Raw genomic sequence first — 15,190 nt, forward strand, 5'->3', positions numbered from 1 at the left:
AGGCCAGGTGAGACCGGCACACAGGGACTTATCTGGGACTTAATAAACTTAGCATTATTATTTTTTTTTTGTAAAAGCAAAAAAAAAACTTAATTCTACAAAACACCACAGTGGGTTAGTCTGAAATGTGTTAAAATGACCTCTTTTTTTTTTTTTTTTTTTTAATTCTCACAACTCCTCTCTCCTCTCCCCTCGCAGCAAGGCAGCGGCTGGTAAGATGCTGCTGTACGAGTCGTTTGCCCAGGCCACTGCGCTGGGTGACCTGCACACCTGCCTCATGATGGATATGAAGGCGTGCCAGGAGGATGATGTGAGGCTGCTGTGCTACCTGACCCCCTCCATCTACTCCGAGGTACCCTGGCAGCTCTGTCGCTGTGTCTCTCTAGTCTGTGACACAGTCTGTCTTTCTCTCTCTCTGTGATAGTGTGTCGTTCTTGTCACCCCCCCACTTTGCTCTCGTCTCCCCCCGCAGTTCCCCGATGAGACGCTGCGCAGCGGAGAGCTCCTCAACATGATCGTGGCCGTCATCGACTCCACACAGGTGAGTCAAGACAGGTAGACTCCACACAGGTGAGTCAGACAGCTCATCCACTCGCACAGGTGAGTCAAACAGCCAAAACTCACTTCATTATTGGAGAAAACAGTCATTTCAATTTATTTTAGTATTTTTAAATATTGTATAGTATGCACAGCATGGAATAGTGTAGTTTTGTATAGTGCCCCCGCCTTCCCCACACTGCAACCTGCCGAGTCTGATTTCTAGCAGGGTCACGGTCCTTATCAGCAGCATTGTTTCCCTGGCCCCTATGCTGGTATGTAAGGCCCCCTGGGAGCAGTGAACGCACTGGGAACGCTCAGCCAGAGCGCTCCGACAGTTACTGGAAATAGCTGCCTGTCGTCGACCGCTAACGGGGTGATTAATGGCAGCGAGCGGTTCCTCCCTCCCCTTCCTTTCCCCCTGGGATTCTGGGTCCAAATTCCTGCTGTTTGTGGAACCTCAAGCTCTGTGTGTGTGTGTGTGTGTGTGTGTGTGTTCGAATAACCGCAGCCTAACAAGCTGCTGATAGAGCAACAGCAGTTAGTTACTGGCCATTTTTAATGTGCCACAGCCCTGGAACCAGTCACACAGGATTGTAATAGAGGCACAGCTGTTTGCCTGTCATGTTTCACTGAGCAAAACAGAACGATAAAAATGTGAAAAAGCAGATTTATGCTTTTTGATATTGATTATAAATCACATATCAGAAATCAACCAATCGAAGTATTTGTCGAAATTCCAGTACACCTGTCATCCTGTGCGTAGACAATAAGAGACACACAACGTATTAACTACTATTAAAAGTTTCCCCAAATCAGCTAACAAAATCTGAAAATATGGCCCTTGTGTTAGCTGGCCTGCTCTCCAAGCCCCCCCCTCCTCCCCCCCCCCCAATCTATCTAATCTATCTCTCTCTCTCCCCCCCCATATATCTAATCTATCTCTCTCTCTCCCCCCCATCTCTCTCTCTCTCTCTCATTCTCTCTCTCTCTGTTTGCAGCTCCAGGAGCTGATGTGTCACGTCATGATGGGAAACCTGGTGATGTTCCGCAAGGACTCTGTCCTCAACATCCTCAGTGAGTAACGGCAGTATAACAGTTCACTGTGTATCGATGGCGTAACATAGGTTTGTATCGTGATACAAGAACGAGAGGGTATCAAGCCCCTGTTCAATAAGACTCTTCAAAGCTCTTCAATAAGACCAGTATGCTGTTACCTTACAAACTTTACTTTTTTAAAACAATCTCTCTGAAAACCTGGATGCAGCACAATGTGCCTCGTGTGATATTGGGTATCGTTTATCGATGAACTGTGAGACTTTCTTTACATGTATCGTATCACAATAGAGGGTATCGCGTAGAAGACTAAAAGCACAGCATAGCTCGTCGGAGATCACCAAATCATTCTTGAATGTTTTGTCGTTGGCACGGATACTCGCACTCCTTAATCTTCTTTAATTTTCATCTTTTAACAAAATGGTCCGTCATTAAATTACCATTGTGATCTTCTTATGCATCACGCAAACAGCCAATCATGACCTGCATATCGTGATACATACTGTATCGTGACCTTCATGTCGTGATACGTACTGTATCGCGACCTGCATATCGTGATACATACTGTATCGCGACCTGCATATCGTGATACATACTGTATCGTGACCTGCATGTCGTGATACATACTGTATCGTGACCTGCATATCGTGATACATACTGTATCGCGACCTGCATATCGTGATACATACTGTATCATGACCTGCATATCGTGATACATACTGTATCGTGACCTGCATATCGTGATACATACTGTATCGTGACCTGCATATCGTGATACATACTGTATCGTGACCTGCATATCGTGATACATACTGTATCGTGACCTGCATATCGTGATACATACTGTATCGTGACCTGCATATCGTGATACATACTGTATCGTGACCTGCATATCGTGATACATACTGTATCGCGACCTGCATATCGTGATACATACTGTATCGCGACCTGCATATCGTGATACATACTGTATCGCGACCTGCATATCGTGATACATACTGTATCGTGACCTGCATATCGTGATACATACTGTATCGTGACCTTCATGTCGTGATACGTACTGTATCGCGACCTGCATATCGTGATACATACTGTATCGTGACCTGCATGTCGTGATACGTACTGTATCGTGACCTGCATGTCGTGATACATACTGTATCGTGACCTGCATGTCGTGATACGTACTGTATCGTGACCTGCATGTCGTGATACGTACTGTATCGTGACCTGCATGTCGTGATACATACTGTATCGTGACCTGCATGTCGTGATACATACTGTATCGTGACCTGCATATCGTGATACATACTGTATCGTGACCTGCATATCGTGATACATACTGTATCGTGGCCTGCATGTCGTGATACATACTGTATCGTGACCTGCATGTCGTGATACGTACTGTATCGCGACCTGCATGTCGTGATACGTACTGTATCGCGACCTGCATATCGTGATACGTACTGTATCGCGACCTGCATATCGTGATACGTACTGTATCGCGACCTGCATATCGTGATACATACTGTATCGCGACCTGCATGTCGTGATACGTACTGTATCGCGACCTGCATATCGTGATACGTACTGTATCGCGACCTGCATATCGTGATACATACTGTATCGCGACCTGCATGTCGTGATACATACTGTATCGTGACCTGCATATCGTGATACATACTGTATCGTGACCTGCATGTCGTGATACATACTGTATCGTGACCTGCATGTCGTGATACATACTGTATCGTGACCTGCATATCGTGATACATACTGTATCGCGACCTGCATATCGTGATACATACTGTATCGCGACCTGCATATCGTGATACATACTGTATCGCGGCCTGCATATCGTGATACATACTGTATCGCGACCTGCATATCGTGATACATACTGTATCGCGGCCTGCATATCGTGATACATACTGTATCGCGACCTGCATGTCGTGACACATACTGTATCGCGACCTGCATGTCGTGACACATACTGTATCGTGACCTGCATGTCGTGATACATACTGTATCGTGACCTGCATATCGTGATACGTACTGTATCGTGACCTGCATATCGTGATACGTGTCGTAAGATTGGTGTATCGTTACACCCCTAGTGAGTAATTGGTTTCTGCCGCTAGAACAGGAGCCAGAATTGACCAGTGACATTCGTGACAGTGTCTGGCATTTATATCGATCGATCTGAACTTACTAAGTTAATTCCTCTATGCTGTTGTATTATTGGGATGTAGCTGTCCTCCACTGCAAGCTGAACCCAATGCTGTTGCCTGGACTAGCTCACCATTCCCACTGAAACAACTGAAGAAACAGCTGCTTGAATCTGTGCGGATTGCTGCTCTCCACAAAGCTGTTGGCTTTTCTTCGCCTCTGTGGGGAACAGCAGTCGGTACAACTCCTGTGTTCCGGACCCCCATTCAGGAGCCTCCTCTAGTTCGGAACCTCGCTTATGTTCTCGAGTTCTTCTTTGATGCCCCAAACATGGTGGTGTGAGGATAGGGGCGTCTTAAACGCGCAGACGCTCTCACGCTGGAGCGGAGCGGAGGGGGCTCGAGCGTGTGAGAGCAGGGCAGACCCCGCGGCTGCATTCCTGCCCCTCCTCCTCCTGCTCCTGCCCTGCTGTGTCACTCGGGAGACGTGTTCTTGCTGGGATGGAAATTTGCGGAGGAAATGCCTGAGCTGGAGGCCTCCTCTGTGGTTTGTACCTTCTTGTTGTTTGCAGAACTCAACACTGCAGAGCGCTCTAGCAGTATAGGAAAGAGAGCTCCCCTCTCAACACTGCAGAGCACTCTAGCAGTATAGGAAAGAGAACTCCCCTCTCAACACTGCAGAGCGCTCTAGCAGTATAGGAAAGAGAACTCCACTCTCAACACTGCAGAGCGCTCTAGCAGTATAGGAAAGAGAACTCCACTCTCAACACTGCAGAGCGCTCTAGCAGTATAGGAAAGAGAACTCCACTCTCAACACTGCAGAGCGCTCTAGCAGTATAGGAAAGAGAACTCCACTCTCAACACTGCAGAGCGCTCTAGCAGTATAGGAAAGAGAGCTCCACTCTCAACACTGCAGAGCGCTCTAGCAGTATAGGAAAGAGAACTCCACTCTCAACACTGCAGAGCGCTCTAGCAGTATAGGAAAGAGAACTCCACTCTCAACACTGCAGAGCGCTCTAGCAGTATAGGAAAGAGAACTCCACTCTCAACACTGCAGAGCGCTCTAGCAGTATAGGAAAGAGAGCTCCACTCTCAACACTGCAGAGCGCTCTAGCAGTATAGGAAAGAGAACTCCACTCTCCAAACTGCAGAGAAAATGTGGTTCTTTTTTTATTTTGAATTTTAACAAGGTGTCTGACTACCATATCTTCATGGATCTTAAACTCTCCCCCTCCCCCAGCAAGCTGTCTCATTGCCATGGCAACACCGGCTGCAGAAGCTCCATTATCTGACGGAAAGCCCTCATTAGGTGAAGGCAGCTGATCTGAAATTCGGATGTTTACTCTGCGGCACTGTGATATAGATCTGCATTGAGGAGGGCATCGGGAGAGTGCTGTCTCTAACGAGGCTTCACGTAGCATGCATATCAAACATCACAGGCAGGCGGGGGGGGGGGAGGAGGGAGGAGGGAGGGGGGGTAGTAAATGGGGAGCGCTCGTGGGTCATTGGCAGCTCATGTCTGTCTCCATCTCTGTGTTTAGTTCAGAGCCTGGACTGGGAGACGTTTGAGCAGTACAGCACATGGCAGCTCTTCCTGGCTCACAACATCCCTCTGGAGACCATCATCCCCATTCTGCAGCACCTCAAGTACAAAGGTAATGCGCAGAGACTCGCACACACGCGCAAAAACTAGCACCCAGGCAGACAGCCCTCGGTGTGAATAACAACACACACCCCCAAGTAGAAACGAGTCAGAACCAACAGATACACAACGACTCGTAAGAAGGTAGACAGCTCCTAGATTGCAGGCACACAAGCCAATGGTCATTATAAAAGTTTCCCATAGTAAAAGCATAGCAAAATGTAATAAAGCACATTGGAAGCATGGGTAAGCATTGTAAAGAATAGCATGTTAATAAACCATGGCAAAACTTCAGAAAGCAGTAAACTTTTTTCAGGGAAAACACTTATCTAATGGTAGTTGCTGAATTATAAATAAATTATTCTAAAATGTTGAACTTCATGAAGTTGTAACAACAGTGATGGTGAAGATGCTAATAATAATAATAATAATAATAATAATAATAATAATAATAATAATAATAATAATAATAATAATACTAGGGATGATAATGATGGAATAACAATAGCCAGCACAGACTCCTGCACAGTTCAAGCTCTTACATCGTCTATTAAAAAATGCTGTAGTTTTAAATCTGGTGTCAAGCTCTGAATACAATCACAGAAAAGGCTCTCTCGGTGTTTCTAAAGAGGCGCGCTGTCAGAGTGACCTCTGATAAGCCCATTCATTTCCATTTGTATTGCGCTGCTTTCTGATGATCCTCTCATCAGTGCCAGCCTGCTTCACTTCCTGTTTTGGAAGAGAGAAGAGAAGCCATTTCATGTGAGTTTTTAACAGACCTGACGCACAGGTGTTTTGTGTAGCTTAAATATTCCTGAGCAGAGTGCAGAGTAGTGTTCAGTTTGAACTCCTTTTAAAGGGATTGAGACAGTAAATCTAAGTTCAGCCTGAAGTTTATTCCAAGACCACAGAGCTAAATTCCGTACAAATTTTTAGGAACTGAGAAACAGTCTGAGATCTAAGATTTATTAAGATCGTTTGGGGTAGTAGCACATCTTTGCACGCACACCCGTTACTGTAATTGAATGCAGAATATTCAACACCAGTGTGCAGTAAGATACCGTTTCTTGTGTAATCTGTTTTAAATGAATGCTGTTCTTTTTTACCTGCAGAACACCCTGAAGCCCTGTCGTGTTTACTGCTGCAACTCAGAAGAGAAAAGTAAGCAGCATACCTCACTACTGAGTGGGTGATTCCACGTCTCACACCTGCATACCTCACTACTGAGTGGGTGATTCCACGTATCACACCTGCATACCTCACTACTGAGTGGGTGATTCCACGTATCACACCTGCATGTGCACACTGCAGAGCAGGGGCCCCTTCCACTCCTGGCCTTTGTTCCAGCCCTGTTCTGAATTGTTTAATTGAACCAATGAAACCTCCACCCAGACCCTGCCACTCATTTTCCCTGTTATATTATATTCTCATGACTCTCTTTTATTCTCCTCGTTTCTGAACTCGCCAGGCCCAGCGAGGAGATGGTAAAGATGGTCCTGAGCCGGCCCTGCAACACTGAAGACCAGTTCACCACCAGTATACTGCGGCACTGGGCAGCCAAGCACGAGGATCTGCTGTCTGAACACATCAAAGCACTGCTGATCAAGAACAACAGCCTGCCGCGCAAGCGACAGAGGTGAGAGAATGACCCGCTGCGAAGACAAACCGGGCCTTAAACACACTGTACAGACCAGCTTCATAAAACCACACAAGCATGAAATATAACACTTCAGGATACATTCTGCTTGATCTGATGAAACAACCGAAGTGTGTTAAAAATGAAGATGGTCAGGGATGGCAATAGGACTCCCATTGCATCACAGTTTGGTCCATTCCTAGTTCAATAAGGCACGCATGAGCTTGTTACCTATACTGGCTAATCAAGCTCGTAGTAAACCCTGGAATGGGTGAAACTGCTGTGCAATAGGAGTCTTAGTTCCATGCCTGAGAAGTAACGTTTTATAAAAGAGAAATATACAATAAGCATGTGTTCGGGCACATCTTGCTCTCAAAGCCGAAACACAACAAAGGGTTAAAGCTCCCAGGATAATCAATCTTGAGTGTTTTGTTGTGCATTTCCATTCCCTGTGCAAGACAACGTGCGTTCTGATTTCATGAAGCCGATATCTGGCACTGCCGTGGGTCCTTCACAAGGTTAATGGGGGGGTAAATGCATCTTGGCTCATGTTTAAAGAACACAGCGTACTGGCACAAACTGAGTGCTCCAATTACAGACGTCATTCACCCCTTAACTCCAATTAGCTGGCTGTTGCTACACATGGTGTGTGATTGGACTCTGTGTGTGTTTTCTAAATCTAATTTGATTCCATTCAGTTTATTTTCAGAATATGCCAAGCCCTCCTTTTAATGCAGAGAGCAGAATCAATAGTTTAGAATCAGCAGTTTAAATGGCTCCCTTTGGGGGTGGTTGTTTTTTTTTTTTTTTGTCAATGTGAATCAACATGACTATTTATTTAAAGCCATTGAAAAAGAACAGCTCACTAGATCAAACCATTTCTATGACCAATAACACAGCCTCCTAAAATTAATTCTGTCCACCTTTTAAAATAATTAACAACGGCGTTTTCACATGATCTTAGTAGTTCGGAATTTGCCCGAATGTAAAATAAACTATGAAACTCCAGACTATAGCAGTACATTAATTTGCAGGATTCTTAAGGGAAAATAATCCAGAGTTTAAAAATAAATATCATAAATTGACTCTGGATGGTTGACAGATTAGCTCATTGTTGTAGTGATTTAAGACCGGCCTGCTGTATTTAATAGCAGTGCAAGAGCGACACCTTGTGGCTGATACTGGTACTGATGCTTATTATATTCCGTGTGTAGAGCTTCTAATACTGGGCCAGTCCATTCAAACTTGCATAGGTGAGACACACTCTGACTTCTTTGAAAGTGACACAGACCAACACAGGCTTCCTGTGCACCTTCACATGTGCGTGGGTATATTTTATTTAAAAAGGTAAGTTAAAACCTTTTGAGAATAAAGATGGATGTAGGGATTTTAAAGGATACAATACTCTGAATGCTGTGCTTTTCTGTAAAAACACAAACACATCACTAATATTCCAAAAAAAAAATCATGAAAAACAACATAAATGGACTTGAGGTGGAAAGATTGTTAGAAAAAAAGAAAATTACAAAACTAATTGATTCCACCTTTTCAGTAGTGTGAGATTTTATAACAGACAGCAGCACTTGGACTGTGAATGTTGTTCCCACTGTGCTGTGCAGATCTGCCCTGACAATGATGCAGGGAGTGTCTGCTCTGTCTAGCAGCTGAGACCCCCATTGTACCCTGCCTCCCACCTTCAGCAGTTTCATTATAATTAGCATCGCTCAACTAGCACCACTTCAAGGACCTCCTCTTCACAAGGCACCCTCATAGAGAAGGGCTGATTGTATACAATCATGTTTGTTTTTTAGCTGGCTGTTGACACCCTAGATGAATGGATGCCCTTTGCCAGTATACATGTGCAGCAGTATGCCTTTATTGCGTTGTCTTTTGTTTCACAGAAAGTAAGAAGTCTTGCACACATTCAGATGTAGTCCTTTTTTTATTTTGTTTTTTAGTTGGTGTTGTTGAAGCTTCATGTTGGACAAATACAAGCTGAACTCATCTCTTAGTTTCTATTTGATGGATTACAAATGTTAAAACTTATGTACGCACACCGCTTGTTTAAGGAGCATCGCTCATCACAGGCTATTGAGCATATCAGAATCTGGGGGGTGTTTGGAGCCATGCTGTCTTTGTTTCTGTATATATCCCCTTGTTGTTGATCCCTGTCTTTGTTTCTGTTCATATCCTCTGTTGTTTTTGCTCCCTTAATGCACTGTGTTTCTGTCCCCCAGTTTGAGGAGTTCCAGCAGTAAACTGGCCCAGTTGACTCTAGAACAGATACTGGAGCACCTGGATAACCTGCGACTCAGCCTGAGCAACACCAAGCAGAGCTGTGAGTATCTGCAGACCCCCCGAGGGGTTAATGCACAGAACAGAACCGCACCTCACTGTTACACAGAACAGAACAGAACCGCACCTCCCTGTTACACAGAACAGAACCGCACCTCCCTGTTACACAGAACAGAACCGCACCTCCCTGTTACACAGGACAGAACCGCACCTCACTGTTACACAGAACAGAACAGAACCGCACCTCCCTGTTACACAGAACAGAACCGCACCTCACTGTTACACAGAACAGAACCGCACCTCCCTGTTACACAGGACAGAACCGCACCTCACTGTTACACAGAACAGAACAGAACCGCACCTCCCTGTTACACAGAACAGAACCGCACCTCCCTGTTACACAGAACAGAACCGCACCTCCCTGTTACACAGAACAGAACCGCACCTCCCTGTTACACAGAACAGAACCGCGCCTCCCTGTTACACAGAACAGAACCGCACCTCCCTGTTACACAGAACAGAACCGCACCTCCCTGTTACACAGAACAGAACCGCGCCTCCCTGTTACACAGAACAGAACCGCGCCTCCCTGTTACACAGAACAGAACCGCGCCTCCCTGTTACACAGAACAGAACCGCACCTCCCTGTTACACAGAACAGAACCGCACCTCCCTGTTACACAGAACAGTTCCCCTGTCTCTGGCTGTCTAAGATTTTAACGAAGGTACTCTTGTGTGTTTAGAATATTTTTTTAAATGTATTTTTGAAACCTCAATCACAATAAGATGGGTGTTTTTATAATAATAATAAAAAAAAAAAACACTAAGTTAAAAAAGAGAGTACATTTAAAGAAACCAGCGTTACTGTTTATGCTTGAATGACACGGACGTTGCAGTCCAATCAATAAGGATTAGTGATGCTTTATAAACGTCTGTTTTTGTGTCTGTGTGTGTTTTGTAGTTTTCAACCAGACCCCGATCCTACAGGCACTGCTGCATGTCCAGGCAAGCTGTGACGAAGCCCACAAGATGAGGTGAGATCTCTTTGCTGTTCAGTCTGTTACTCCAGGAGACTGTACCGGTCTGGTAGCATTACTTTTCAGCCTCTGTTTTTGTTCTGCTTATCATTCTAATATAAAAAGTGTTCCAAACACTAGTCCTGAAAGACACCTCCAAGCTGCTATTGGCTTTTTATTAAAGCCCAGTTTATAAGAAACATTGTCTTGAAACCTCAGGTGGCTATAGATGCATTAATGCACAGTGTAGTGTACTGGGAGACTGTTCTGTGACTCTGGGCAGACTGCTTTGGTGTTAGTCCAGACAGAAGGCAGTATAGAGATCCACACACGGATTGTGGGTACAAACACAGAGCACATTTATTGTAGTAGTCAAATGCCTCTGACCATACATAGCCTAGTTCCACAGTTCCATTCTGTAACACACACATCAGAGTCGGGTATTATTCAGCCTGCTGGCTAACCCACGCTGCTCCTGCATACCTCTGAGACGAGTCTACACAGCTCTCCTCACCACTGAGAGGTATTCCACAGCACACAGCCCAGTAAGTGCTGCAGATGAACGATGTATGTTAAGGTACAGTAACCAGTTAGTAAGGGAGTGGAGTGAACCTAATTCACTTGTGGTGTGAAGGCGAGATTTTGATTTGTCGAATTCCAGCTGTGTTTGACTGTAACCCCTCCCGCAGGTTCAGCGATCTGTTTTCATTGGCCGAGGACTACGAGGACTCCTCATCCAAGCCAATCAAGTCGCGGAGGAAGGCAGCCATGTCGAGTCCACGGAGCCGTAAGGGACCCACGCAACCCATGAGCAACGAGGAGGAGACGGGGAGCAGCAGCGCGTCGGTGAGTCAGGCAGGGGCACGGGGTCTCGGAACACACTGTCACTCAGGACAGGCTGGGGAGGCAGCTCGCTGTCCTGGTACACACCTTCACATTCGCACTGTCGCGCTCTCGCTCGAGAACCAAACCCTGAAACTGGCCTCAACAACACATCTGAGGAAGTACAGGGTCTAGTTTCTCTGTGTATCGGTTGTACTCCCTTAATATACATAATGAAATGAAAAAAACACAACTATAACCTCGCAGTCCGTCATTTTCAACTCAAACACTGTGCTTTTTAATACTGCGACGTCTACATGCTGCTTGGGGCCTGCAGCGGAAAAACAACCAGGCCCCTGGGCTGGCTCGGTTGTGCAGAGGAAAAGAGGTGTACGTGGGATGCAGTGAGTCAAACTAGATCACTGTCCCACACTGTCTCAATACACACAGGCACACTGTGACACACAGGCACACTGTGACACACAGGCACACTGTGACACACGCCATCTCAATACACACAGGCACACTGTCACACACGCCGTCTCAATACACACACGCACACTGTCACGCACACTGTCTCAATACACACAGGCACACTGTCACACACACCGTCTCAATACACACAGGCACACTGTCACGCACACTGTCACACACACCGTCTCGATACACACAGGCACACTGTCACGCACACTGTCGCACACGCCGTCTCGATACACACAGGCACACTGTCACACTTGCACAGTATTATTATTATTATTTGTTTATTTAGCAGACGCCTTTATCCAAGGCGACTTACAGAGACTAGGGTGTGTGAACTATGCATCAGCTGCAGAGTCACTTACAATTACGTCTCACCCGAAAGACGGAGCACAAGGAGGTTAAGTGACTTGCTCAGGGTCACACAGTGAGTCAGTGGCTGAGATGGGATTTGAACCGGGGACCTCCTGGTTACAAGCCTTTTTCTTTAACCACAGTAACTCTCACAATGTCAGTCCCTGTCACCGTGCTGTATGCTCTCTCAGCCAGTATGGGATATTGGTAATACTTTGAGCAATGGTTATCCATCCCTAAAACAACTGAAATACATCAAATCATCACCATCCTGGATACCCACGGTGGCGTTGTGCCCTGTTGACAGTTTTATGGCAGGTGTTTTATTATTTTTATTTTTTTGGTCCTACCCCCCCGCATGTGTCTGTGCTCTTCTGTTTATCACTCTCTCTCCTTTCAGGACGAAGAGGACACCAAGCCCAAGGCTTCAAAGAGAAAAAGGAAAGGCTCGACCCCTGTGGGATCAGATAGCGACTGATGAGAGGCCCAGCCCATTGCCACACCCAGGCCCCACCCACCACCACCACAGAGAGACTGCCCCCCAGAGCCAGACCCCTCCCCCTGGAGCTAGAGACTGACCACCCACCACCACAGAGAGACTGCCCCCCAGAGCCAGACCCCTCCCCCCTGGAGCTAGAGACTGACTCCACCCACCACCACAGAGAGACTGCCCCCCAGAGCCAGACCCCTCCCCCCTGGAGCTAGAGACTGACTCCACCCACCACCACAGAGAGACTGCCCCCCAGAGCCAGACCCCTCCCCCCTGGAGCTAGAGACTGACTCCACCCACCACCACCACAGAGAGACTGCCCCCCAGGGCCAGACCCCTCCCCCTGGAGCTAGAGACTGACTCCACCCACCACCACAGAGAGACTGCCCCCCAGAGCCAGACCCCTCCCCCCTGGAGCTAGAGACTGACTCCACCCACCACCACAGAGAGACTGCCCCCCAGAGCCAGACCCCTCCCCCCTGGAGCTAGAGACTGACTCCACCCACCACCACCACAGAGAGACTGCCCCCCAGAGCCAGACCCCTCCCCCCTGGAGCTAGAGACTGACTCCACCCACCACCACAGAGAGACTGCCCCCCAGGGCCAGACCCCTCCCCCTGGAGCTAGAGACTGACTCCACCCACCACCACAGAGAGACTGCCCCCCAGAGCCAGACCCCTCCCCCCTGGAGCTAGAGACTGACTCCACCCACCACCACAGAGAGACTGCCCCCCAGATCCAGACCCCTCCCCCTGGAGCTAGAGACTGACCACCCACCACCACAGAGAGACTGCCCCCCAGAGCCAGACCCCTCCCCCCTGGAGCTAGAGACTGACTCCACCCACCACCACAGAGAGACTGCCCCTCAGAGCCAAACCCCTCCCCCTGGAACTGAGCCAGTAAAACTCCACCCACTGCATCTGGACAGACATGGACAGCAGTGTGAGGTGTGCCTGCCTAGGGGAGGAGCATCGATAGAGTCTCGACCACAGTGCGTCTACAGCACACACCATGCACGCTTTCATTAGTCTGCTGGAATGAAGCATGGAAATATATAATGCACATTTCATAAGGCAAGGGGTTTCAAACTGAATTTATCAGGGGCCGGATTGCAATTTTATTTTAGATTTGCTGGCCAAAAAACATTACTGTTGTTTTTGTTTACTTTATATCCTGTTAGAGGAACATTAATTGCTGGTATAATTCAGCTATATTGAACCCAGCCTGGCTCACTACAAGGTAAGGTCTTTCCTGAGGGTGACTCTTATATTGCATTAGGCCATACAGCGTGTGCAAGCAAGCCAGAAAAAAAGATATAAAAACAGCCTTTCCAGACAAACCCTGGTTTGGCCCCAGATCTTTCGGTTTGACACCCCTGCTATAATAAGGATTTAGTTACATTTTGCAGTCTTGCGTGTTATGGAAGGACAGTAGAGCGTTCATTCAATTGAAGTCAGACATTGACCTGGAACTCCACCCACAGTATTGACCCCTCCCATCAAGGGTGTGGCTTAAGAGGCCCCTCCCACCTCTCGGTTGTGTGTAATACTGTGGTGAAACAGAGGGGGCGGTATCAACGAGTTATAAATACTGGATCAGAATGACAGACAGACTGACTTTTTGTGGTGGGTGCGTGCAAGAGGAAGAGACTTAAGATTGTTTGAACTGTTACATCGATGATAAAAATGCCCAGAACTTTTTAAATGAAGCGCTTCTTTTTACCGGCATATTTTCATATAAAACTAAAAACAAAGGTTAAAAAAAACAAAGACTGTAAATAAACTTTATCCTGTGATGAACTGCTGAGACACGGTTTGGAAGAAGATGAGACTAAAGTTCTTCTGGGTGTGTTTGAGCACATCTTCATCATCATGCCTTTTTTATGGGGAGACGGGGTTGTTTAGTTTTTTTGGGTTGTCGGATTGTCTGATCCGAGCTGTACCTGTGTGAACGGACTCGCATCACGGGTTAGTTCCTGACAGAGAGACTGATGTGACACCCCCGCACAGCAAGGGGGCGCTGCATACAAACCACGCAGTCTTGCTTTTGGAAGACTGCTTTTAACCAGACTTTCTGATGATCTTGTATGTGTTTCTTTTTTTTTTTTTTTTTAATAAAAAAATGAACTAGACCTCAGATTGTTCCTCAGAACTTTTTGTTTTTATTTTTATTTTGTTTTATTTCAGAAAACTATTTCTGGTTGAAATGTCAAAGAATGGACTAGGGTATCAAACTTAGAGAATTTAGCTAAAAGAGTATGAAGTGTTTTTCTAACAATGCTTTGGCTAATTAATCCTTTTTTTCCACATTTTGCTGTTTGGTAACATTCTACTTTTTAAATGGTTTTTATTTAATACCACACGTCTGGCTAAATAACATGGAGAATAACTTAATTTATTCATAGAGTTATCATAACTCACTGTGGAAGAACTTTTTTAACCAGATTTTTTTTTCTTTTCTATGTGAGACTAAAAATGAAATGAATAAAAAATGTCTTGCGAAACCACCAGCTGTCTACTCAGTTCAAACCCTGAAACACAAAGAAGCTGTTACTGTCTACCTAAAAGAATCTCAAAGTGGCTTCATGTTCCCGCAGTTTAATGCAGGCAATGAGAAAGGACTTGTCAGAAGTACCTGGTTGAAGTACAAGTAAGACTGGAAAGTTACCAAGAAGTAAGGAGACTTCTTATTTGGGTGGGA

General features: G+C 46.2%; 1 protein-coding gene across 1 annotated transcript; it reads left to right on the forward strand.

Moving 5' to 3' along the window:
* Nucleotides 1-190: 190 nt before the first annotated feature.
* LOC117969033 (integrator complex subunit 3-like) lies at nucleotides 191-14,626 on the forward strand (the record flags this gene model as incomplete). The annotated part of the gene is made up of 10 exons (XM_059006004.1): nucleotides 191-352; nucleotides 473-541; nucleotides 1,539-1,614; nucleotides 5,300-5,413; nucleotides 6,513-6,561; nucleotides 6,869-7,036; nucleotides 9,274-9,374; nucleotides 10,293-10,365; nucleotides 11,037-11,193; nucleotides 12,401-14,626. Coding segments are annotated over 10 exons (1,047 nt in total), but the record flags the coding sequence as incomplete, so codon positions are not given.
* Nucleotides 14,627-15,190: the final 564 nt, after the last annotated feature.

This window comes from Acipenser ruthenus, chromosome 32 (genome assembly GCF_902713425.1).
Source record: "Acipenser ruthenus chromosome 32, fAciRut3.2 maternal haplotype, whole genome shotgun sequence".
Lineage (NCBI taxonomy): Eukaryota > Metazoa > Chordata > Actinopteri > Acipenseriformes > Acipenseridae > Acipenser > Acipenser ruthenus.